General features: G+C 41.2%; 1 protein-coding gene across 1 annotated transcript in view; it reads right to left on the bottom strand.

Annotated features, from left to right (window-relative positions):
• Positions 1-25,974, bottom strand: part of dchs2 (dachsous cadherin-related 2) — a 116,107-nt gene that overhangs the window by 30,515 nt on the left and 59,618 nt on the right. Inside the window, exons 7-14 of the mRNA XM_048598987.1 lie at positions 18,874-18,970; positions 18,225-18,382; positions 17,090-17,930; positions 16,753-16,992; positions 11,515-11,649; positions 10,966-11,175; positions 8,878-9,735; positions 762-869 (exon numbers count right to left, since the gene is read on the bottom strand). Of these exons, the coding sequence (XP_048454944.1) occupies positions 762-869; positions 8,878-9,735; positions 10,966-11,175; positions 11,515-11,649; positions 16,753-16,992; positions 17,090-17,930; positions 18,225-18,382; positions 18,874-18,970 (2,647 nt within the window). The remainder of the gene's footprint in view (positions 1-761; positions 870-8,877; positions 9,736-10,965; positions 11,176-11,514; positions 11,650-16,752; positions 16,993-17,089; positions 17,931-18,224; positions 18,383-18,873; positions 18,971-25,974) is intronic.

Here is a 25,974-nt window from a genome sequence, read left to right as displayed (position 1 = left end):
GGAGTGGAATGTCTCATCTCGGGAGCAGATGTGGCAGAGGCGAAGGAATTGGGAATAGGGGATGGCCTTTTTCCAGGAAGGTGGGTGAGAGGAGGTGTACTCTAGGTAGCTGTGGGAGTCGGCAGGCTTGAAATGGATGTCGGTTTCCAGGTGGTTGCCAGAGATGGAAATGGAGAGGTCCAAGAAGAAGAGAGAGGTATCGGAGATGGTCCAGGTGAACTTAAGGTTGGGGTGGAAGGGGTTAGTGAAGTGGATGAACTGTTCGAGCTCCTCGTGGGAGCACGAGGCGGCGCCGGTACAGTCATCGATGTAACGGAGGAAGAGGTGGGGGATAGGGCCAGTGTAGCTTTGGAAGAGGAATTGTTCCACGTATCCTACAAAGAGGCATGCATAGCTTGGGCCCATGCGGGTACCCATGGCCACCCCATTTGTCTGTAGGAAGTGGGAGCTTAGCTGAACTCGTCCTCACCCTTAACAACTTTTCCTTCCATTCCTCCCACAGAGCTCTACACTCTGTTATCCCTAACCCTAACCCTATTGCAGGTGGGAAATGCTGGTTTTACACACTGCCCAGTATTAATCTATATTTACTTTAATGAAGAGTAAAATCAACCAGTCTATAAAACCAGCTATGCACCTAACCCACTCAATTTCCTGATGGTCTGGTTAGGTTAAAATTCCCACGCTTCCATCAGTTTAAGTCCAGAATATTCATACACATTAAATACAGAATTGTAGGCTAAACAAGTAATTCTTCTTACCAGTTTCTGAATCTATGTGGAATGCTTCATTTTCATTCCCACTAAAAATGCTGTAAGTGACTCCATTCGTGTTGTAGTCTTGATTCATGACACTCAAAACCAGTGTGCCTATACAAAGGAAGAACAATTACTGCTGCAAAAAAATGATGGATCATTGGAATTGGTTGTCCAACATGGATCTTTAGTAATTTGTAATTATGTCAAACATTGTTAGAACAGTGCCTTGCAGATATACCAATATTAACAAATCCCCTACCCGTCAAAGGGCTCAAAGCAGCTTTCTTAAGTGGAGCAAGAAGTGCAGCACTAAGTTTTCACATAGAATAACATAGAATCCATAATTATATATGAAACCAGCACACCTGAAATGTTATGAACATTTAAACAAGGAGAAGGAGCTGGCTACTTGATGCCTCAAGCCTAATGTGTCGTTCAATAAGATCATGTTGATCTGATTACAAGCCTGCCTACCTGTGAAACCTTTCATCCTTTTACTTAGCACCTTTGCCTTAAAAATATTCAAGGACTCTGCTTCCACCACCTTTTCAGAAGGAGCGTTTCAAAACTCTCAAAACTTTGACAAGAAGATTCTCCTTATCCCAGTCTTAAGTGAGTGATTATCAAACAGTGACCTCTAGTTCTAGCTTTTCCAACAAAAGGAACCATCCTTCTACATTAAACCTGTCAAAACTCCAGTAGATACAAGCCAGTCCATCTTCAAAAGGCAGCCCTCTCATTCTGGGTATTAGTCTAATAAATGTTCTCTGCTTCCAATGTATTATATGCTTCCTTAAATAAGGAAACCAATACAACACACAATATCCCAGGGGTGGCCTAACCAATGCCCTGTATAAGAGAAACATAATCTCCTTACTTTTGTATTCAACTTTCCTTACACAAAACAATAACGTTCTATTAGTTTTTGCAATTATTTGCTCACCTTCTGTGGCTCATGCCCTAGGACACCCAGATCTCTCAGCATTTCAGAACTTTGCAATCCCTTACATTCAGATAATGTGCTTCTTTTTTATTCTTCCTGTCAAAGTAGACTATTTCACCTTTTCCCTCATTATACTCTATTTGCCATATCTTTGCTGACTTGCTTAATCTATCCTACAAGTCCTTAGTAGCCTCCTTATATGTTCTGTTGCAGTCTATCTTGCACTGAGTAACTTTCTAGGGGAAAAGTTGCACATGAGAATTACTGTATCATGAAATAAGGTGCGGTTGTGCAAAATACAGGAAATCTAATACTGTATCGAACAAAAGTGTTTGTTGGAAAGCATTGCATTTTGATATTCACACTACCATATTAAAGCTCCCCCTTGTGACAAAAATTACAAGGTATGAATACCACAGTTCTAATATAGATAAGATTAAGGAACAAAAGCCTAAAGCCAAAAGCCTAAACTATTTACCGTTACTGTGTATTTATATGCATGCGGGAATAATAGCCTGAATCTTAACCCACAAAAATAGGTGGATGCGATGAGAAAAAAATCTCAAAACCAAACCAATTCACCACTTGGGTGGTGGGAAGGATGGGAAAGGGGCTGGCAGCGAACCTCTTCCAGAAGGCAGGGTGCCCAATTGTATTTTGATGAGACTAGTGATTTCTGCTTTAAATTATTTTTCAGTTTTAATCCTAGTTGGCAAGGTTTTTCAAAGGCTAGCAAAACCCAGTAGCTGAGGACACACATGGAACTACACTAAATTCATATAACTCCACTGCTTAAAATACCCTATAGCTGGGTTCAGGGATTGGAATTATAACTTGCAATGTTTCCACCAGCAGCAACAAGGCATGTACCTAAGGATTGCTTCCTGCAAAACTAGAATCCAAATTTGTCAATCAGGCTGACTTCTGGGTTGAGGCCCTATCAAGATTATTCCACGATGATGTCAGTGGGGTAGCAGTGTTCGGGCCTGGATCCTGATCTCAGGGCTCATGCACTTCTGTCTGCCTTTCTTTTTTGTCTCCTTCCTTTACTTTTGCTCTTTTTTTTCCCCCTTCTCAGTGGGCATGGTCGCCATCCTGGAGTGTCAGCAATGGCGGGGGCAGTCCCATTCCTGGGAGCGTCAGCAGCAGCGGGAGCAGTCCCATTCCCAGGAGAGTCAGTGGCAATGATAGCAGTCCCCCAGCATGTTGACAGCGACAGGAGCAGCTCCTTCCTGGAGTGCTGACAGTGGCAGGAGCAGCTCCTTCCCGGGGGATTGGCAACAGTGCGCTTCTTTGCTGAAATGATGGCCCCGAGAGGCAGCAATGACATAAGCCAGAAGAGGCACTGGCAACAGTGGTGCGGTGGGCCCAGCATCAAGTTTGAGCCCAGTTTGGGATCCAGCAACTTCAGCGACAGCTGCATTGCCGAAATGTGCCCAGTGCGGAATCATGGCAACGATGACGTTGTTGGAGGCAAGATGGCACCAAAGAATGGCAACAGTTCCAGCAGCTGTGGCGCAGCTTCAGGCCATGGCTGGACCAAGAGGCAGTAACATTCTGGCTGCAGCAGTATACAGGGTCTCAGGGCACCTGAGTGTTTGCAGACTGAGGGATGGACTTTTCATTTGTGGGATTTAGGCGTCGCTGGATGGCCAGCATTTCTTGCCCATCCCTAGTTGCCCTTGAGAAGGTGGTGGTGAGCTGTCTTTTTGAACCACTGCAGTCGTCCTGCTGTGGGTTGACCCAGAATGCTATTAGGGAGGAAATTCCAGGAACTTGACCCAGCGACAGTGAAGGAATGGCAATTTATTTCCAAGTCAGGATGGTGAGTGACTTGGAGGGGAACTTGGAGTTAGTGGTGTTCCCATGTCTGATGCCCTTGTCCTTCTAGATGGAAGTGATTGTGGGTTTGGAAGATGCTGTCTGAGGATCTTTGGTGAATTGCTGCAGTGCATCTTGTAGATAGTACACACTGCTGCTACTCAGCGTCAGTGGTGGAGGGAGTAAATGCTTGTGGATGTAGTGCCAATCAAGTGGGCTGCTTTGTCCTGGATGGTGTCAAGCTTCTTGAGTGTTGTTGGGGCTGCACTCATTCAGGCAAGTGGGGAGTATTCCATCACATTCCTAATTTGTGCCTTGTAGATGGTGGACAGGCTTTGAGGAGTCAGGAGGTGAGTTACTCACTGCAGTATTCCTAGCTTCTGGACTGTTCTTGTAGCCACTGTGTTAATGTGGTGAATCCAGTTAAGTTTCTGGTCAATGGTGATCCCCAGCATGTTGATAGTGGGGAATTCAGTGATGGTAACACCATTGAATGTCAAGGGACGGTGGTTACATTGTCTCTTATTGGTGACGGTCATAACCTGGCATTTCTGTGGCATGAATGTCACTTGTCACTTGTCAGCACAAGCCTGGATATTGCCCAGATCTTGTTGTATGTGAACATGGACTGCTTCAGTATCTGAGGAGTCAAGAATGGCGCTGAACATGGTGGAATCATCGGCGAACGTCCCCACTTCTGACCTTATGATGGAGACAAGGTCATTGATGAAACAGCTGAAGATGGGTCGGCAGGGTGGCTCAGTGGTTAGCACTGTTGCCTCACAGCGCCAGGCATCCGGGTTCAATTCAAACCTTGGGCAACTGTCTGTGTGGAGTTTGCACATTCTACCTACATCTGCGTGGGTTTCCTCCGGGTATTCCGGTTTCCTCCCACAATCCAAAGATGTGCAGCGTAAGTGGATTGGCTATGCTAAATTGCCCGTAGGTTAGGTGGGTTAGACATGGGAAATACAAGCGTAAGGGAATGGGTCTGGGTGGGATTCTCTTCGGAGGGGCGGTGTGGACTTGTTGGGCCGAATGGCCCGTTTCCATTTTGTAGGGATTCTATGACCTATGGTTGGGCCTAGGATATTACACTGACGAACTCCTGCAGAGATGTTCCGGAGCTGAGATGATTGGCCTCCAACAACCACGATCATCTTCCTATGTGTCAGGTATGACTTCAACCACCAGAGAGTTTGCACCTTGATGTTCATTGATTCCAGTTTTGCTAGGGCTCCTTGATGCCACACTTGGTCAAATGCAGCCTTGATGTCAAGGGCTGTCACTCTCACCTCACCCCTGGAATTCAGCTCTTTTGCCCATGTTTGAACCAAGGCTGCAATGAGATCAGGAGCTGAGTGGCCCTGGCAGAACCCAAACTGGGTGTCACTGAGCAGGTTATTTCTGAGCAGGTGCTGCTTGATAGCACTGTTGATGACACCTTCCATCACTTTACTGATGATCGAGAGGAGACTGATGGGGCGGTAATTGGCCGGGTTGGATTTGTCCTGCTTTTTGTGTAGAGGGCATACCTGGGCAATTTTCCACATTGTTGGGTAGATACCAGTGTTGTAACTGCGCTGGAATAGCCTGGCTAGGGAAGTGGCAAGTTCTGGAGCACGAGTCTCCAACTGTTTCTTGATATCACATGGAGCGAATCGAATTGGCTGAAGACTGGTATCTGTAATGCTGGGGACCACTGGAGGAGGCCGAGATGGATCATCCACTCGGCACTTCTGGCTGAAGATTGCTGTGAATGCTTCAGCCTTATCTTTTACACTGATGTGCTGGGCTCTTCCATCATTGAGGATGGGGATATTTGAGGAGCCTCCGCCTCCAGTGAGTTGTTTAATTGTCCACCACCATTCATGACTGGATGTGGCAGGACTGCAGAGCTCAGATCTGATCCGTTGGTTCTTTTCCTCAGGTATGCCTGGTGCTGCTCCTGGCATGCCTTCCTGCACTCTCTATTGAACCAGGGTTGATCCCCTGGCTTGATGGTAATGGTTGAGTGGGGGATATGCCCAGCCATGAGATTGCAGATTGTGCTGGAATACAATTCTGCTGCTGTTGATGGCTCACAGCACCACATGGATGTCCAGTCTTGAGTTGCTAGATCTGTGCGAGGTCTGTTCCATTTAGCACGGTGATAGTGCCACACAACATGATGGAAGTTGTTTTTAAAGTGAAGGCAGGACTTCGTCTCCACAAGGTCTGTGCGATGGTTACTCTTACCGATACTGTCATGGACAGATGAAAGGATGAGGTTAAGTATGTTTTCCCTTTTGTTGGTTCCCTCACCGACTGCCACAGACCCAGTCTAGCAGCTATGTCCTTTAGGAACCGACTCGCTCGTTCAGTAGTACTGCTGCCGAGCCATTCTTGATGGTGGACATTGAGATCCCCACCTAGAGTACATTTTGTGCGCTTGCCATCCTCAGTGCTTCCTCTAAGTGTTGTTCAACATGGAGGAGTACTGATTCATCAGCTGAGGGAGGACAGTACGTGGCAATCAGCAGGAGGTTTCCTTGCCCATGTTTAACCTGAAGACTTCATGGGGTCCAGAGTCAATGTTGAGGAATCCTAGAGCAACACCCTCCCGACTATTTACGACTGTGCTGCCACCTCTGCTGGGTCTGTTCTGCTGGTGGAACAGGACATATCCAGGGATGGTGATGTCTGGGACATTGTCTGTAAGGTATGATTCTGTGAGTATGACTATGTCAGGCTGTTGCTTAACTAGTCTGTGAGACAGCTCTCCCAATTTTGGCACTAATTCCCAGATGTTAGTGAGGAGGACTTTGCAGGGTCGACAGGGCCGTTTCTACTGTTGTCTTTTCCGGTGCCTAGATCGATACCAGGTGATCTATCCAGTTTCATTTCTTTGTGTCTTTGTAGCGATTGGTACAACTGAGAGGCTTGATAGGCCATTTCAGAGGGCAGCTGAGAGTCAACCACATTGCTGTGAGTCTGGAGTCACATGTAGGCCAGACCAGGTGAGGATGGCAGATTTCCTCCCCTGAAGGGCATGAGTGAACCAGATGGGTTTTTCCGACAATTGGCAATGATTTCGTGGTGATCAGTAGATTCTTACTTCCAGACGTCTTTATTGAATTCAAATTCCAACCATCTGCTGTGGTGGGATTCAAACCTGGGTCCCCAGAACATCAGCTGGGTTTCTGGATTGGTAGTCTAGCGATAATACCACTAGGCCATCGCCTACCCCTAGCCTCTTTGTGGCTTTGTTCTTCTGGCGGCGAGGATTCATGGCCGAGGCAGCGAGTAATCTACATGTTTCCTTTTTTTTGGCTGTTTTTTTTATTTTTTGCTTCTGTTTTTAATCCTGTCTTTTTCATACGAAGAAGGCGCTGGAGAATGGTGACTTTGTACACTTTCACTGCACTCCTGTATTCGAGTACACTTGACAATAAAACCTAAATCTATCAAAGGAACATGTCAAAACTCCAGGACTTGCAGGGAAAGCCAGACTTTTGCTCTGATTTGTGACAAGTTTTTTGGAGCAATCAATCATTTCTCAGTTTGTTTTGTATGTAAAGGAATTTGATGGTGACTTAAATGGCAAATCACATGCAGCTGGCGAATGGAGGTTCTTGTCTTACCTGCACATTCTGGGCTTTAAAGTTATGGTGTTACATTTAAAAGTCACCCAAGCATCACTTCACTTGCTGCAGGCCAGAGCTCAATACTAGACAATGAAGAAGGCCCGGACTGGCAGAGAAATTGATGATCTTCACATCCTCACTTCTTCTGAAGCAGATGCAGTCCAGGTGGCAAATGAGGACCAAGACTAATCCTGTGCCAATGGAGAGATCGGCATGGCAGAATCCAGCGAAGATCACTGCTGCATGCTCTTCTCAGAAGTGCAGCCTCTCCCTCACATGGTTCTCCACCCATACTTCAATCAACAAACATATGGAATTTAACCCCATATACAAACCCATACAGATCAAAACCAGAAATGACAGCACTCACCAAATTGGACCGGACGGTATAAATTCCAAGCGGAGTAGAATAACATTGCTTCACATGGTTCTCCACCCATACTTCGATCAACAAACATATAGAATTGGACCCCATATACAAACCCATACAGATCAAAACCAGAAATGATAATACTCACCATAATGGACTGGACAATATAAATTCCAAGCAGAGTTGAATAATATCGCTTCATCGGAGGGTCCACTGATGATGTCACCTAGCATGGTGACGAAATGTCTGAACAAAAATAAGCCAGCTCGGCGAGCAAGTCAACAATCTCATCCACAACCCGAACTACAGATCTTTGCCAAAACTTTAAATCACCTTGAAGCCTCTTTGCATCCTCCTCACAACTCACACTCCCAATCATTTTGTGTCAGCAGCAAACTGGAAATATTACATTTGATCCCACATTCAAATCATTGATGTAGACTATCAACAGGTGGGGCTCAAGCAGTGATCCTTGTAAACCCACTGGACAGATTCTGGGAAACTGAGAATGACACATACATTCCTATTCAATTTTGTCTGTCCATTAACCAATTCTCAATCCATATAAATTTATTAACCCATTTTTATGTGTCTGAATTCTGCTTACCATCACCTTATCAAAACCCTTCTGAGCTCCAAACTTATTATGTGTTTTCCTTTATCTATTATCGTTCATCACATCCTCAAAAAACTCTTAGCAGGTTTGTCAAAAATGAATTCCCTTTCATAAATCCATATTAACTGCCATAATTTTCCAACTGTTAAATTAAAACATTCTTTACAGAAGATGCTCGCATTTTCTTATGTAGATAACAGGCCAACAGGTCTATAGCTCCTCACTTTCTTAAAACTTCTTTTTCTTAAATAGTTGGGTTACATTTGCAACCTTTCAGCAGTCAGAAATAGTTCCAGAATCTATAGAATTTTTGAAGGTGATCACCAATACATCAACGGTCACTACAGGCACCTCTTTCAACAATTTGAATAGATGGTTTAACAGAGAGTATAAACATTTTCTTCATTATCACTGTCTTTCAACTAAGGCCACATGCAAAGGAGATGAGTCTTGGGCTAACGATACCAAACAACATTTGGACAGAAAGCAAACATCTTTTTGGTACATGTCTGACAATTATCATTATTTCTGGCAAAAATCGGAAGAAACACTTTGGGAGATATCTTATGCAACCAGGTACCACAACCTCAACTTTTCTGAAAAGAATCGTGTAAAAAACATACAGGCTGTCATGGCTATAGAACATTTGGAAACTTAAATATGGAAATGGGAATTACACAACTACAAGATAAACTATTCTTACTGATGTAATTGAGACACAAAATGATAAGGTACCTACTCACCTGATTTGACGTTTTCAGGAACTGTGATCTCATATTTATTACGACTAAACCAAATTCCTTTTTCTATTTGCCGATGTATAAGCACAAGCCCAGTCGACAATCTAGCTGGGTTACCCTGGTCTATCGCAACAACAGACAGATGATTTCTATCAAAATGACTCTGGGATAGTGATGTTTTAAGGTAAATGTCACCTGTAGTATTATTCACTGCAAACAATGAATCATGTTCCAAAATCTGGAACGTGACAGTGCCGTTTTGCCCCAAATCCTTATCATCAGCTTTCATAGTGGCAATAATATGGCTGATCTGAGTGTCGACAGTAATATATGCAATGACTGGATTTTGTATAAAAATTGGGAAATTATCATTTGCATCTTCAATATGTATCATTACATTAACTGTAGTACTTTTTGGATTTTGAATGCTGTAATCACTTGCCACTGCTCGGAAGGCATATTGTGATTTAGTCTCTCTATCCAATTGATTTGTTGTCACAATGATGCCAGTGTTGCTGTTAATAGTAAATGCTCCAAATGTATCATCAATTAGGGAGTAAGCAATTTCTCCATTGAAGCCATCATCTTTGTCAGTAGCAATCAACTGATAAACACTTGATCCAATAGGAATATCTTCATTCACAGAAGTATAGTAATAATTTTTTTCAAACACTGGACTATTATCATTTTCATCCAAGATAGTAATCCAAATTTCTGCCTGAGAGATTCTTTGTGGATTACCAAGGTCATGAGCTTCTATGGTAAGAGAAAAATTATTAAATTCTTCTCTGTCCAAGCCTCTAGTCGTAGCAAGTGTTCCAGAAATGGAATCAATTCTGAATGCATCAGTAAAATTACTACCTGGAAAAAAAGGGCACAATTTGATAAATCAGATAACTACAAATCAAACCCGAAAGAACTGCGGATGCTATAAATCAGGAACAAAAACAGAAGTTGCTGGAAAAGCTCAGCAGGTCTGGCAGCATGTGTGAAGAAAAATCAGACGTAACGTTTCGGGTCCGGTGTTCTGAGGAACGGTAACCGGACCCAAAATATTAACCTTGATTTTTCTTCACAGATGCTGCCAGACCCGCTGAGCTTTTCTAGCAACTTCTGTTTTTGTAACTACAAATCAGTCTGTCTAATACAAACCTTTAAAATCCATGATGCCTAAGGTCAGCGCTAACTGGGTAAAGAAAAAGTGGCCGCAGGAAATGGGCTGGCCTCATTTTGGCATTGATCTACCACTGTACCCCTAAAAGTCTAATTGCTTCTGTCATTAAAATCCTTTCAATATGCAAATTAGACTGCTATTTTAGGTTGCAACTGGTCAGAGAATGTCCAGTGCACTTTCAGATCAGTTGCATGGAAAGCAGAGCCAAAGGGGCTCCAAGAAGGTAAGTTTGAAAGTAATTTTAAGAGCTTCAGAGTAGTGCCTCAAGATCCACCCTCGGCCTTGCCACCCCTCTCCTCCATAAATTCCAGTCCGCACATCTGAAGTTGTGGGATACCAATTTAGCATTCGCAGGTTACTGTCCTCATCAAAATGAAGCCTTAGTCTCAACACTGCGAGGGCCTATTTGCACAGGCATGAGCACGTAGCAGGCACACACTGTCAGTCTACCACCAAAAAGCTGAAATTGATCTCTAATATCCACTATTCGTCAGTACATATAAATAAATGCATGCGTTAATGAAAGCCCAGAAGCATGAATTTATAGGACATTTTATACTTGAAAAATTTAGTTGAAATTTTTTCAAGTTATAGTTGGTTGGTAACGGGAATTTAGAAAATCAAGAGTGTAGGCATTTTCAAAAGGCACTTCACTGTGTTGTCTCACTGAAAACTAGTTACAAACAACTCAAACAAACAAAGATTTCAGGAACATGGTGGAAAAACCACAGCAATATTGGAAGGATAGCGTGAACATCATTTTCAACATTGTCTGAGGATTCTGAGGTTCCTTTATCAAAAGTATGGTGGACAATCAGGAGAATGCATGCAATATCTTCTTTCTGCTCTTCAATTACCTAATTATTCTATGATTCACTTGTACATTTATAATCTAAAAATTAGCAATCTCAGCTTACCAATGATTTCATATCTAACAAGTCCATTGTTCCCAGCATCCTTGTCCAAAGCCATGAGTGCATAAATTACTCCTGGATCCATATTCTCCAAAATATGCAGCTCATGTAAATGTGGCATGAATTCAGGCTGGTGGTCATTTTCATCCAACACAGTCACCGTGATTGTAGTTGTGTCAGATAGACATGTGGTCCCACTGTCTCGGACCAAAACTACATGTAACACAGATAGCAGAGATATTCAAAAAGCTGCACCAGCTATCTGAATATCAATGTTTCTTTGGCTGATTAATACATAGTAATATAAATGATTTAGATTGCAATGCCACTAATATTTTAATACATTAACAAGAAGATTAAATATATGAACCAAATTCTAGTGTGACTTTCAAACAAGTTAATTTCTGTTTTGAAAAGTTCTGAACAACTTGCTGTGCCTCTCTTAAATTCACTGTCACAACTAATTTATTTTTATATATATCTTATATAAAATGTATTAACAAATAAGAGGAAATGGTCTAATTGGCATACACTAATTATACAGCTTCCTACCTTTAATCACAAAATATTCTTGCATTTCTCTATCCAGTACTTGTGTTGTGGTGATGATGCCAGTTTTAGGGTTTATTCTGAATGCATCATATCCAGATCCTGGTAAAATCTCATAAATGAGTACAGAATTTAGATCTGGGAATTTTAAAAAAAAGGCACATTAAAATGTACATTAACACTGTATGAATTGATAAGTTTAAATAAAACAGATCAAACAAAATTAAAATATTAATTGATTTTAAGGTCCCCTTACAACAGCAGGGCAGCTATCTTCAATTTCAGCAAATTGCAGTTTATATATTTCCAGTTCACTGTTGATTTACTGCATTTCCAAAATACCACTCTTAACATACACCACTGACAACATGAGGGGAATTTTAACCTGCTAAACCAATTGAATTTGGGTAGGTTTGTGTGTAAAAAAAATGTAAAAGCTCAAATATGAATCCAATTCCCCCACTTCCGGTTTTAACTGTGGTAGAAAACCAATCTCTTCTCAGGAGATGAGTTCATCATTTAAATATTTTAATGAGACCTAGTGCTCCAGAATTTGTAGATAGCAAGAACTGCACATGCTGGAGTCAGAGACAACACAGTTTGGAGCTGGCCAGGCAGCATCAGAGGAGCAGGAAAGTTGACATTTTGGGTTTTCTGAAGAAGGGTCCTGACCCAAAACATCAAATTTCCTGCTCTCCTGATGCTGCCTGGCCTGCTGTGTTCATCCAGCTCCACACTGTTGTCTTTGCTCCAGAATTTGTCTTCATTTTGAACTTGATCCAGCTGACAGTGTTTCCGAACCTTAAAAATCTATCTCAGAGAGAAAAAGTGCAATGTGCAAGAGCTAAGTGCCCTGCTAAAATTGCTTCTGAGTCAGAAGAAGCAGGAAGTATTTTGCTCTTGCATCCCAAACTAACCTTTCTCCTTCCCAATATCACATCCATGATCACCAAGCCCAGAAACCTCCACTGAAGCCTTGATCTCTGCCTCCTGACTCTTTCTAATTCCTGGCAATAAACCACATTCCTATAAGCTGCTCTGTATCCAATAATTGGCCCACTCCAACTCTTTCATCATCTCTAAGCATCACAACATTACCTGTCCCTGGGCTGTGACCTCTTCTACACATTTTTATGTGTGAGAACAGAACATTTTCAAGTTGGCTAGTAGTCAGGAGTAGTGTCATTATTGGTAGCCTAAGCTATTTCCAACATTTCTTAATGATTTAGATGAAGAAACCAAGTATAATGTATCCATGTTTTCAGATGATACAAAGCTGGGTGGAATGTAACCTGTGGGGAGGATATATAGAGGCTGAGAAGAGATATAGATAGGAATATGGGGAAATGCAAGGTCACTCATGTTGATCATCAGAATAGAAAAACAATGTTTGTAAAATTCACAAAACATTTAAATATTAATATTCAGACAGATTTGGGCATAGTCATATAAGGAACACAAGAAGCTGGCATGTGGGTACGGGAGGCAATTAATAAGGCAAAGTGCATATTGCCATTTACTGCAAGGGAGTTGAAATGCAAGAATAAGGAACTCCTCCTACAATTGTACAGGATAATGGTGAGACGTCAGCTGGAGAACCAAGTACAGTTTAATATCTATATCTAAGAATAGCTATACAGGGAGGTAGTACAGTTGAGATTCACCAGATTGGTTCCTAGCCTTAAATGGTTGTATTGTGATTATATGCTACATAAACTTTGGCCCACTCCCTCTTCAGTTTAGAAGTATGAGAGATAATTCCATTGAGACATAAAGAAGGGTCCTGATATGGCAAACACAGAGAGATTGTTTCCACTGACTGGCGAATGGAGAAAACTGGGGCAGGGCCTGAGGATATGGGGTCAATCATTCATGATTGAGGAGGAAAAATGTCTCCTCCCAGAGTTGTAATTCTTTATAATTATCTACCCCAGAGAATTATGGATGTCCGATTTTTGAGCACATTTAAGACTTGAATAAATAGATTTTAATTTCTCAGGGAATCAAGGGATTTAGGCAACAGGCAGGAAAATGGAATTGAGGTAGAAAGTCAGCCACGGTCACAATGAACAGCACAGCTGGGCCATGGAGACAAATGATTGACTTCTTTTCTCATTTCTTTTGTTCTTACATTCTTACAGGAAGTCAAACCTTTCAATAAGGTGGGCATCCAGTGGGAATCCTGCTTTCCTTCACCAAATGCCTCCCTAATGCCTGTAAATTCCACTTCAATTATTTGGGCTGTTAAGAGAGCAAATGTAATGATTTCTAGATGGCAAACCCAGCTTAAAAGCAGAGGTATTCCAAATGTCCTGTTGAAATTAACCATGGGGCACCCATTTAATTTTCTTAACAAACTTATCATTCAATCAGGAAAGGAGCTGAGGAGCAGAGGCTAGAAAACAAGGAGATCATGGGGTGGGTGAAGGGGTAGAGTAAGAGGAAAAGGTGGAGACTGTAGACTGTGTATTTAAATATCATAATGGAGTAGAAATCTCAAAGATCAAGGATCTGATCATTGAGTCCGTGAAGTTAAATTTGGGGAGCGGGGGAAAATTCCTGTTCCTTCTGGTTCACAATCTGTGTTTTTTCTAATACAGTTACCTCATGGATACAGCTTGTGCTGCCTTCTGATTTCTGAGGCATTGGAATCTCTGCATTCATGGGTTAAAAATAAAATTCTTTAAAATCAGGTTGTCTCACCTCCTTAAAGAGTTCAGTGACCAGTATGCCTCCTGAGAAGAACTAATTGGGTTGGGTTTAAAATATTCAAAAGTTTTATCTCCAGCTTGAGTCAGAGCCCAATTTGCAAAGTAAACACCTGCCTCCTGTCTGTTTTGGCCAAAAATGCTTTGCATTCAAAAGGTTCCACTAAACATTTAACTCAAATGGGCAATCTAGTGCACACAGTCCCCTGCCTCCCTCTCTACCCCTCCCACTCCTGAGATTTTCACTATTAATTACCTTGTTCAAAGTACTTCCAACTCTCCAGAAGTTGGAATCATACTTGACACAGATAAAACAGCCTGCGGTTTTACAGGTCACACATCTCAGCTCTGGTACATCTCTGCAGGAGTTCCTCAGGATAGTAGCCTGAGGCCCACCCACTTTCAGCTGCTCCATCAGTGAAAGTCCAGTTATCTAAGGTCAGAAATGGCGATGCTCGCTGAGGTTTGCACAATGATCAGCATCAGTTGCAACTCCTTAGATACTGAAGCAGTCCATTCCCAAGTGCAGCAAGACCTGGACAATATCCAGGTTTAGGCATGACCACTATAAACTACAGGGACCAATGACAGCAGATACAGGCAAATACCACGACCTGCAAATTCACCTCCAAGCCACTCACCATCCTGACTTGGAAATATCTCGTTATTCCTTAAGTACCACTAGATCAAAAGCCTGGAACTCCCTTCATAACCGCATTATAGTTCGATCTACACAAAGTGAACTGCACTGGTTCAAGAAGGCAGCTCACACCCGAGTTCCAATAGATGGGACTATGGATGGGCATTAAATGCTGAATCAGGCAGCAATGACCACTTCCCATGAATAAATGAATGAATTAAAAAAAGTCAAATAAATCAGCAGGCAACAATTGCAAGTCTCTCCCAGCTTTTAATCAGTTGAATTTTCATGTAGAATGCAATCTTATTTGTCCCCATCCCTTACCTGGAATCTTTCTTTGTTGCTAACGGTTAGGACCATTAAAGACTATCTTAATACCCTTTTGAATGTTGTTTGTTTTTTGTTCCTTCTAGAGAAACACAATGTCCAAATGTCTAGCTTTAGTAGGGCTCAGGAAACAAACTTGTCGTTAATCACTGGTTTCTCCATATCAAAACTATTCATTTGGCTCAAAAGAAATCAATTAGTACTAATTGACTTCACTTCCCAAGAAGCAGTATAATGTGTAATTCTAGTTTATTTGGAATTAAACATAAGTCATAATTTTATACTTACTATAATGATAATAAATGTGTTGCATTTTAAAGCATTAATACAACTCAATACCTTTCTTGAAATGAGTATATATATATAATATATATATAGCACGTAAAGTTTTGTTTAATTTTCAACAGAAGACTTAATGAAGCCGCAAAACCACTGCAAATTTGCACTCACATTGAAGATTACGGCACCGTATTGGCCTTTTATTAATTATATACTCTATCCATAAATAAAACTTAGGTGAGAAATTACTAAAGCTGTTTTTTTATTATTTCATGGGATGTGGGCCTCACTGAATAAACCAGCATTTATTGCCCATCTGGGGGATCGGGTTAGTTCAGTTGGCTGGATGGCTGGTATATGATGCAAAGCGACACTAACAGCGTGTGTTCAATTCCTGCAAAGTCTAAGGTTACCATGAAGGGCTCTCCTTCTCAACCTTTCCTGTCACCTAAGATGATGTGACCTTCAGGTTAAATGACCACCAGCCCTCCCTCTCTAATGAGAGAGTAGCTTGAGAGTCCAGTAGGACTGTGTTGACTTTACTTTGGAGGTCAGTTGGCCTGAAAGCTGGATGCAATGCAGAATGACACCGACAGTGTAGGTTCAATTCCAGCACTGGCTGAGGTTATTATGAAGGACTCTCCTTCTTGACCTCTCCCCTTGCCCAAGGTATGATGACCCTCAGATTAAATTACTATCAGTCGTCTCTCTCTTCTGAGCGAGCAGCCCTAGGGTCCAGTAGGGCTGTGACAACTTTACTTTTATTGACCAATCCTAATTGTCCATATTACAATTAACAAATCAAATGCAGTGTTGTGGGTCTGGAGTCACATGTAGGCTAGGCCAGGCAGGGATGACTGATTTCCTTCCCTAAAAACATTACTGAACCAGATAGGCTTTTACAACAATTGACTGTTGTTGATGGCCTTCACTAATTTCAGATTTTTACTGAATTCAAATTACACCATCTTCCTTCTGGTGGGCTTCAAACTCATGTTCCCAGAACATCAGCCAGGAGTTCCAGAGCACTGGTCCAGTGACATCATTACTGCACCACTACTTCCTCTTTTAGAATGACAAATGATTTAATCAGAGTAATCAAACATAAATGATAGTCCATGAAGTTGAAAAAAACACCATAGTCTCTACAAAGTTACTGCTTAATGCTTGTTGCTGTTTACCTTCCCATATTGCCCTAAAATGATTTGCTATTTTAATTTAGGTTTAATTGCTCTGTAGCTAAACAAGAAAAAGAATAAAACTAGATTAACCAGAAGTGACGTTTACCTGAATCTCCATCAAAAGCTTCAACCTTAACAACATATGTTCCCACATTAAGATTTTCAGGGATTCCAACATCATAGACAGATTCTTGGAACTTTGGTGCTTCATCATTGATGTCAACAATAATCACCGTCAGAATCTGCGTTGAGGACTGAACCGGAAGTCCATTGTCCCATCCTGAAATTGTGAGGGTATAGGATTTTTGCATTTCATGGTCTAGATGGGAGACCAATGTCAGCACACCTATTAAAATACGCAGGAAAAAACAGAAGTTTTCTTTATCTCTGTTGCCACATACCATAGTTCAGCAAAATTCAATGACAAACTAAAGTTTTAATACCTGATGATTCATCAAGTTTGAAAGTGTTGTCTTCATTCCCTGAGATGACAGCATATGAAATTCTTCTATTTTCTCCTGAATCTGCATCAAATGCAATAATATGATGGACCAGATATCCCACTTCCTCATCTTCCATTACATAGGAAACATTTTCTGATAAAAATATAGGTTTGTTATCATTTACGTCCAAGACAATAATCTGAGCTGTCACCAAGCCTACCTTGCGTTCATTTACATCTAATGCTTGATCCATTGCTGTTATTGTTAGAAAAAAAGTTTTGCTCATTTCATGGTCAACTGGCAATATCGTATTTAAGCATCCTTGATAGGGATCTATGTAAAAAGGATTTTCCATGGAACTCCAGGACATAACAGAATATTGGAGATCACTATTTGGCCCACTTCCATCATCATCAATTGCATTAAATATGTGAACAAGAGAACCGACGGGAAGATTTTCTGGAATTCCAATCACAACAACATCATCTTTAAACCATGGTGAGTGATCATTTTGGTCTTCTATTTTAATACTAACAAAAATAGAAATATTCTTTGAAGGGATGTGCCAATTATCTTCTTCTATAACCTTTAGCAAATAATGAGAAACTTCTTCGTAGTCTAGTTCTTGGCTTTGGTACAATTCTCCTGTCATACTGTCAACTTCAAATGGAAAGTGGTCATCATCTTCATCAATGTAGTAATGTACTTTCTGGCTGGTCAGCAAATGATGATCATAGGAACTGACGGAACCCACAACTTTTCCAGGTCTTAAACCTTCAGGTATGGCAAAATACCTTCGATTATTGTGAATTGTCTGATTTTCTATGACTCTAGGGATAACCTGAGAAAAGGTCCAAGAAAACAGATTAATTTATTCTGTTTCTCATACAGTAATTCTAATTTTAAACACTTAAGTAAGTACAGAGGTTTTACATTTTTAGTCATCAACTTTCATCACAAAACCTTTTATACATATTGCATAATTCTCAAAACTTTTCCCGGAAGACTTAGTTTGCCATGAAATGCAACAGAAATAAGGCACACTTCCCAGGATACCGAAGCAGAAAATGTTTTCTCCACCTAACAACAAATTAAAATTTATTTCATATAATACCTAGCCTTTGAATTCCTGTACCTGTATGTTAACTTCTGCAATCTGTTGAAGAGGAGGGCTTCCTGCATCACTTGCCATCACTACAATTTTATGATGTGATGCATGATTGTCCGTGAAAACCCTGGCCGTTTGCAGTTCTCCAGTTTTGGCATCAATTTTGAAGCTATGTGAATAATCTTCTGGAATTAAAAAGCATTAAAGTAAGAACTTTTTAAAAAAACTTGTCTATTCATTCACATACTTCATTACTGATGTCAACAAATAAAATTGAGCGAAGTTCTCAAATATCAAAGCATCTCTTAGGAATTCTCCTCAACAGAAATCACTTTATTGTTATTTGATCTTGATGTCTTGGTGATGGACAGATTGGTATGCCTCTATTCTCATTTATACAATTCTATTGTTAGAATTTGATTACATAATTTTATTAATGCATAATGTTCATGGTTAAGATTTCAAAAAGATGCTAAAATTTGCAGACAAGGTATGAAACAAAAAAAATCATATTGCAGCTTCAATGCAAAGTGTACATATAAAATGATAACAAATAACACTGAAACACCAATGCAATATCTGCTATTAACTTATTAAAATTAGTTCACTTGCAATAAAAATAAGCAAAATACAATACGAATTAACCATGCAAGATCATTTTCTCAAACTTTCTTACCTAATAAGGAAAAAGAAACAGTACCATTTTTTCCAACATCTGGATCCTTAGCAATTAATGTAGTCAAAAATGTGCCTTCAGGTTGAGCTACCAAAACCTGCCATTTCAATAAATATACAAATATATGATTCATAAGTTATATTACACATGAGTAATTACTTGTACAGTAGAAAATATTGAGCAATGCTAAATATAAATAGTACATCATGGGTCTGAAAAGGCTGAGAAATTGCTGCATAACAATGATACATTATCAACAATGTTATTATTAAGTCACACAAAATTCCAGCAATTTGAGAAGTAACTGAGACATACTATGAGTTATCATCCTCCAGAAATTGCTGAACCGTTCCTGTTCCCCCCACTTCACTACTGGCCTAGGGCACTGTCTAAGGGAAATTATTTACAGGGGGCAACAGCTTTTTAAAAGAAGGTAAAAACATTTCAATGTTCTATCCAACAAGCACCCACTGTTCACGATCATATGGACTAGCTGGGAAAGATGTGGACACATTGCTTGAAGAACCTTTCTCTACGATACTGATTCTTTTACGTCAGGTGCTACTGACCAGCCAAGAATCAGTCAGTACTTGCATTCAACAGGTAACAGATCCTACTTTTTTCCAAGGTACCTGACTTAGAAAGCACATCTCTCGTGCAAAGCAAAGAAACCTTTTTTGTCAACCTCCCCGGGATAGCTAATTTCCCTGGGAGCAGAGAGATACCATTGAGAAACAATCACTCAGAAATTATTTATGTTCAAACATAAAAATATAAGATAAAGGAGTACATCATCCAACGCTTTGAGCCAGCTGTGCCTTTTAATACGATTATGGATAATTTTCTGCCTCAATGTCATTTTCCTATGTCCCTCTCATGACCTTTGATTCCCTGAGATATCGAGGAATTGTCTGTCTCAGTCTTGAATGTACTCAATGTTGGTGAATTCACAATTCCTTAGGGTAGGGAAATCCAAGGTTTCATAACCATCTGAATGAAGAAATTTCTTCTCATTTCAGTCCTAAGTGATTGATTCCTTATCCTGAGTCTATGCCCGTGTTCTAGGTTTCCAGCTTGGGTAAGCAAACTTCAGTATCTACACCACCAAGCCCTTTCAGAATCTTGTATGTTGAGGTTGTTGACTTGCTCGTCGAGCTGGCTTGTTCTGGTTCAGACATTTTGTCACCATACTAGGTGACATCATCAGTGGAGCCTCCGATGAAGCGGTGTTATTCTACTCCGCTTGGAACTTATACTGTTTGGTCCATTATGGTGACAAGTGTCATTTCCAATTTAAATCTGTATGGGTTTGTACATGGGGTCCAAATCTATGTGTTTGTTGATTGCATTATGGATGGGGAACCATGCCTCTAGGGATCTGGCTTAGGCTACTATGGTTACGTTGTCCCAGTTAAACTGATGACTTTCATTGTCAGACCGTACTGATATTAAGGAGAGTTCATCGTGCCATTTTGCTGCTAGTTGATGCTCATGTATTCTGATGGCTAGTTTCCTTCCTGTCTGTCTGATGTAATGTTTGTGGCAGTCGTTGCATGGTATTTTGTAAACCATGTTGGTTCTGCATGTTGTGGGATTGGGGTTTTTAATTCTTAAGTGTTCGTCGTAGAGTGGCTGCGGGCTTGTGTGCTACCATGATTCCCAGTGATCTTAGGAGTCTCGTTGTCAGTTCCAATATGTTCTTGATGTATGGCAGTGTGGCCAGTGTGTTAGGGCATACTGTGTCCTCCTGTTGTTGTCTGTTTAGTAAGCATCTGCAGATGAAGTTGCGGGGATATCTGTTTATAGCTCTTCCTCTTTCCTGTGTAGTTCCGGAGTGTTGCAGTGTGTCCTGGCCCATTTAAATAGTGTCCCTAATGCAGCTTTGTTTGTGAACATTGGGGTGGTTGCTTTGGGAGTTGAGGATTTGATCAGTGTGGGTTGCTTTTCTATATACTGAGGTTTGGAACTCCCCGCTGGTTATACGCTCAACTTTAACATCTAGAAACGGAAGCTGATTGTTGTTTTCTTCTTCCCTTGTGAGTTTAATCCCTACAAATACGCTGTTGATGAGGTGGTGGGTCTCTTCTAATTTGTTGTGTTTAATAATTACAAATGTGTCGTCTACGTACCGGGTCCACAGTTTAGGTTGAATGCAGGGGAGGTTGGTGTGTTCTAGTCTTTGCATGACCTTGATCTTGTATGTTCCTTAGTTATACGTGGCCAAGACAAATATATTTTCCCTTAGAATTGAAGTTCAAAACAGTGCTCCACATGCGATCTCATCAAAACTCTATACAATTGTAAGACTTTATTATTTTTGTACTTCAATGCTATTGCAATACAGGTGAACATGCAATGTGCCTTCCAAACTGCTTCCTGTATCTATATGCCAACTTGTTATACCTGGAATATAGGAAGATGGCTGTGGTTGTTGGAGGTCAGTCACCTCAGCTCCAGGACAGGTCTGCAAGAGTTCCTCAGGATAGTGTCCTAGGCCCAAGCATCTTCCCTCCATCATAAGATCAGAAGCGGGTTGTTCGCCAATGATTGCACATTGTTCAGCACCATTTGTCCTCAATACTGAAGCAGTCCACATCCAAAAACACCAAGATCCGGACAATATCCATTTTGGACTGTCAAGTGGCAATTAACATTCATGCCAGGCAATGACTATATCTAGTAACAGACAATCTACACACCTCTCCTTGACATTCAATTGGGCGATGGCATCACTGAATCCTCCACCATCAATATCCTAGTGGCTATCATTCACCAGAAACTCACTGGATGAACTACATAAATTACAGTAGCTACAACAGCAGGGCAGAGGCTAGGAATGCAGCAGCAAGTAACTCACCCCCTGACTCCCCAAAGCCTGTCCACCATCTACAAAGCACAAGTCAGGAGTGTGATGGAATACTCACCACTTGCCTGAATAAGTGCAGCTCCAAAAATACTCAAGAAGCTTAACATAATCGATGACAAAGCAGCCCGCTTCATTGGCACCTCATCTACAAACATTCACTCCCATCACCTCCGACGCTCAGCAGCAGCAGCGTCTACTGTTTACAAGATGCACTGCAGAAATTCACCAAGGCTCCTTAGGCACGGCCACTACCATCTAGGAGAATAAGGCCAGCAGTTACATGGGAACACGACCAACTGTAAGTTCTCCTCCGAATAACTCAACATCCTGACTTGGAAATATACCACCACTACTTCATTGTCGCCAATGTGGCCAAATGCAGTCTTGATGTCAAGGGCTGTCACTCTCATCTCACCTTTGGAATTCAACTCTTTTGTCCATGTTTGCACCAAGGCTGTAATGGAGTCAGGAGCTGAGTGGCCCTGGCGGAACCCAAACTCGTCATCACTGAGCAGGTGCTGTTTGATAGTACTGTTGATCACACATTCCATCACTTTACTGATGAAAGAGAATGGACTGATGGACTGAAAGAACTGCGGATGCTGTATATCAGAAACAGAAGTTGCTGGAGAAGCTCAGGAGATCTGGCAGCATCTGCGAAGAGAAATCAAAGTTAACGTTTCAGGTTTGGTGACCCTTCCTCACAATACAGTTCTGAGTTCTGAGAAAGGGTCATCGGACCCGAAATGTTAACTTTGATTTCTCTTCACAGATGCTACCAGACCTGCTGAGCTTTTCCAGCAACTTTTGTTTTTGTCTCTGATGGGACAGAAATTGGCTAGGTTGGATTTGTGCTGCTTTTCGTGTACACGACACACCTGGGTAATTTTCCAGATTGTTGGGTAGATGCCAGTGTTGTAATTGTACTGGAACAGCTACCCTACTAGCTACATTGTCAAAGAACTCCAAGAAATTTGCCAAACACAATTTCCCCATCATGAAACCATGTTGGCTTTTTAAATAGATTCCTGCATTTTCCTAACAACAGATGTCAGGCTAACTGGCACGTAGTTGCATGTCTTCTTTCTTCCTCTTTATTGGGCTGTTACACTTGCCAACTTACAAACATTGAGGTTAATTTTACAGAATTTAGGAAAATCACGAGGGGCTCAACATTATTGTTGTTCGGCTAAGTGCAAGTTGCATTGGGTTTTTGAATTGTTTTTCACCATGAGGCCTCTTGGGTTTTCTTGCCATATCTTGCTAAACTCACATCACTAACTATTTACCCTGCCCCTATGGTGTCCGTCATGTCTGATTCCAGCTCCACCTTTTCCAGAAAAACTTGCCACTTCTGGAAAATAACAGGAATTAACAGACAGCTCTTGTACCTGCGCTACCTTTCAAAGCCTAGATAAGCATTGTCAATCTTTTGTTGCACTACATGATCTCTGAACTAGAATTCTGAGGAAGGGTCACCGGACCCAAAATGTTAACTGTTTTTTTCTTCACAGACGCTGCCAAACCTGCTGAGCTTTTCCAGCAACTTTGTTTTTGCTCCTGATTTACAGCATCCGCAGTTCTTTTGGTTTTCTGAACCTTGTTATTCTACATTTCACACACACCTATCCTATTTCCAGTTCCTCTGAGCCAAGATTTTTACTTTCATTGTCCATATGTCATCCTGTACTATCAGTTACTCCTCCTGTCATTTAAAAATGTCTATCCTAGATGTAAGTAGCAATTTCAAATTAGATAGTTATTTTACATGTCAAACCACAGTTAAAATTAGAGCATAGGTCGTTGAAGTCTGATAATAAATGAAGGAGCCTGAATGATGAAAATTGGATATTTCATCAGTGCATTAAACTGGAGACTAAAGACATTAAACTGGAGACACCAATGAGAAAATAAACATTAAATGGACAGGTTGCAGGAACAAACAACTTAAATGAAAAGCAGAGTGTTGGTAACATATATGGAATAACATTTACTTGTTGAAGGACTGTGGTGACAGTCTACTTGACATTTCCAACTACTTTTTCAGTTACTACTCTAATTGTAGCTGTGTTTCTATCAGGGATATTCTAACTCAACTATGTTGCACCATTATTAATTTTTTGTGCTTCTCTTACATCAAGTGTTAACTGACATCAACAGTTTAATAGAGTTCACTCTCACTTTGCTCTAGAGAGTGCTTTCATGAGTTTAGATACCTAGATAGTTCAAAGTGCACTCAGATATGGAATGGAGAACCCTCTATCTCAATATGGTGCACTGGTTTTATTATGTCTTTGGAAGAGAAATGCAATCTGGACCAATGTGCCTCCGAGCTTGCTGTAGTCATGTGCCCTCTACCAATGAGGGACTGACAGGGTAATCTTATGGCCAGTTTCAATAAAGGTACATCAAATTGTTTTCTTGAGAGATTGAAACACATGGCAGAATTTTATAGGGGTGAGTGAATGTGACTTTAGCCAGATATATTGCCGAATCAGATGATGAGTGCGGTAATGTTATCGCGATGTTCAGATCATCTTACTTTATCTTTTATGTTTTTCACAAGTTGTGTGGTCAGATTCTCACTAGGCAGCAGTGTGATGCTAATTGATGGGGATTAACATTTATTAAATGCCTTGTTAACACCACAATTTCACCTCATTAATATTCATACTTCCATCGTATAGAACTGACCAAACAAGCTTGACAATAAGACAACAAGGAGACAAATATGTATGGTGGGTGGATTCAGCTTGCCACTTGCTCCATCCACTTCCAGCTTGGACAGTAAGCACAACTGCAGTAGGAAGAATCATTGGCAACAGTTGCACGCAACAATCATCTGTGCACAGTGGTAACCATCATCTGCCAAACAATTTCAACCATTACTGCATTTCTCAGATATACTAGCATTTTTGAGGCACAGAAATGCATTGCAAGATACACTAGCAACTAGAACTCAGAAGGCCAAAGTAGGGGCATTTTGCATACAATGAGGGGTACCCAACTGACAGAATGGACCAGCCATCTCAGGGCTTCTTATTTGTCCTCTCAGCTTTCGTTCATTTTGTGTGAGCGCAACATCCATGCCTTGTCTTCCAATATCTGTTAGCGCATTGGAACTTCAGCCAGAGCCAAAGGTTGGTCATCACTGCCATTCAAAGGGGGTCTTCATACTGTATATGTATGAAGTGCTTGTTAGTATTGGGTTGTTGTTGGGGAGGTAGTGGAGAATATTATGATGAACAGCACACTCAGACGTGTCAGAAACTGGTGGTGGATAGTCCTCAATCAAGTCAAGGGGGTATGGGTCAAGGGTACAGTTTGCACAAAGTCCAGGGGCTCTGTCATAGTCAGTTGTCTATTTGGAATGCCCACAGTCCAAGGATCTGTCCCAGTACAGTTGCGGGAGTAGAGTGTTCAGCAGTCAGTCCTGTAGGGCCAGCACAAGCAGTCAGGGGAATTGTGTATCATTACTTGTGGAGTTACAAAAACAGCTGTTAGGGGTCTGGTCAGTCATGACTAGGAGTTGCTCATTGGAATCAGTAACAGGGCAAGCGTGAGTACCATCCTGGGTACCTGTCCACTGATATTTGTGAAGATTTTAGGGAGTTTAGGTATAAGGTATAATACTGGGGTTAAGGGGCAGTGAGGACAGTTGCAGACAAAGTTCAATATGGTGGATCTCTTCATTGACATGACAGACAAGAATTAGTTGTCAGGGGTAGTGTGAAGGGGTGGTGGAGGTGCAGAGATGTAGCTGGTGATCAGATTGTGCCCAGTGCTGCTGGTGTCCAGCACAATCTATATTACCAGCCATCATTTTCTCTCCTCTACAGGCAAAGTCCTGCTAAATAATGGTTGTAACAGTGCCCAGGTTGAGCAGAGCAAATGCCAGTTTGATGGCTGATTGTATAGGATTCACGTTTGTTGGACTACAGTACATTGTCGAGACCAAAATATGAAGCTACCACTTGCAAAGCATAGCTACATTGGATTTGCAATCATCACATCACCCATTTCACATGCAAGGAGTCAGATGTTGGCCAGAATTGATCAGGCACGTCATTGGTGCTTACAAATTAAACCTGGGCATTTTAATAATGTTGAAGTAATCAATAATAATGGTATCAAAGCTAGTGCTGAAATAAGACAAACCACTATTACCACAACTTCAAAGGGTCCTGTGTGGAGCAGACAAGGTATAGACCTCCTTAGTCATGCAAATGTGATGG

The sequence above is a fragment of the Rhincodon typus genome, chromosome 1, assembly GCF_021869965.1.
Source record: "Rhincodon typus isolate 14 chromosome 1, sRhiTyp1.1, whole genome shotgun sequence".
Lineage (NCBI taxonomy): Eukaryota > Metazoa > Chordata > Chondrichthyes > Orectolobiformes > Rhincodontidae > Rhincodon > Rhincodon typus.
This window is presented reverse-complemented; position numbering and strand designations above follow the sequence as displayed.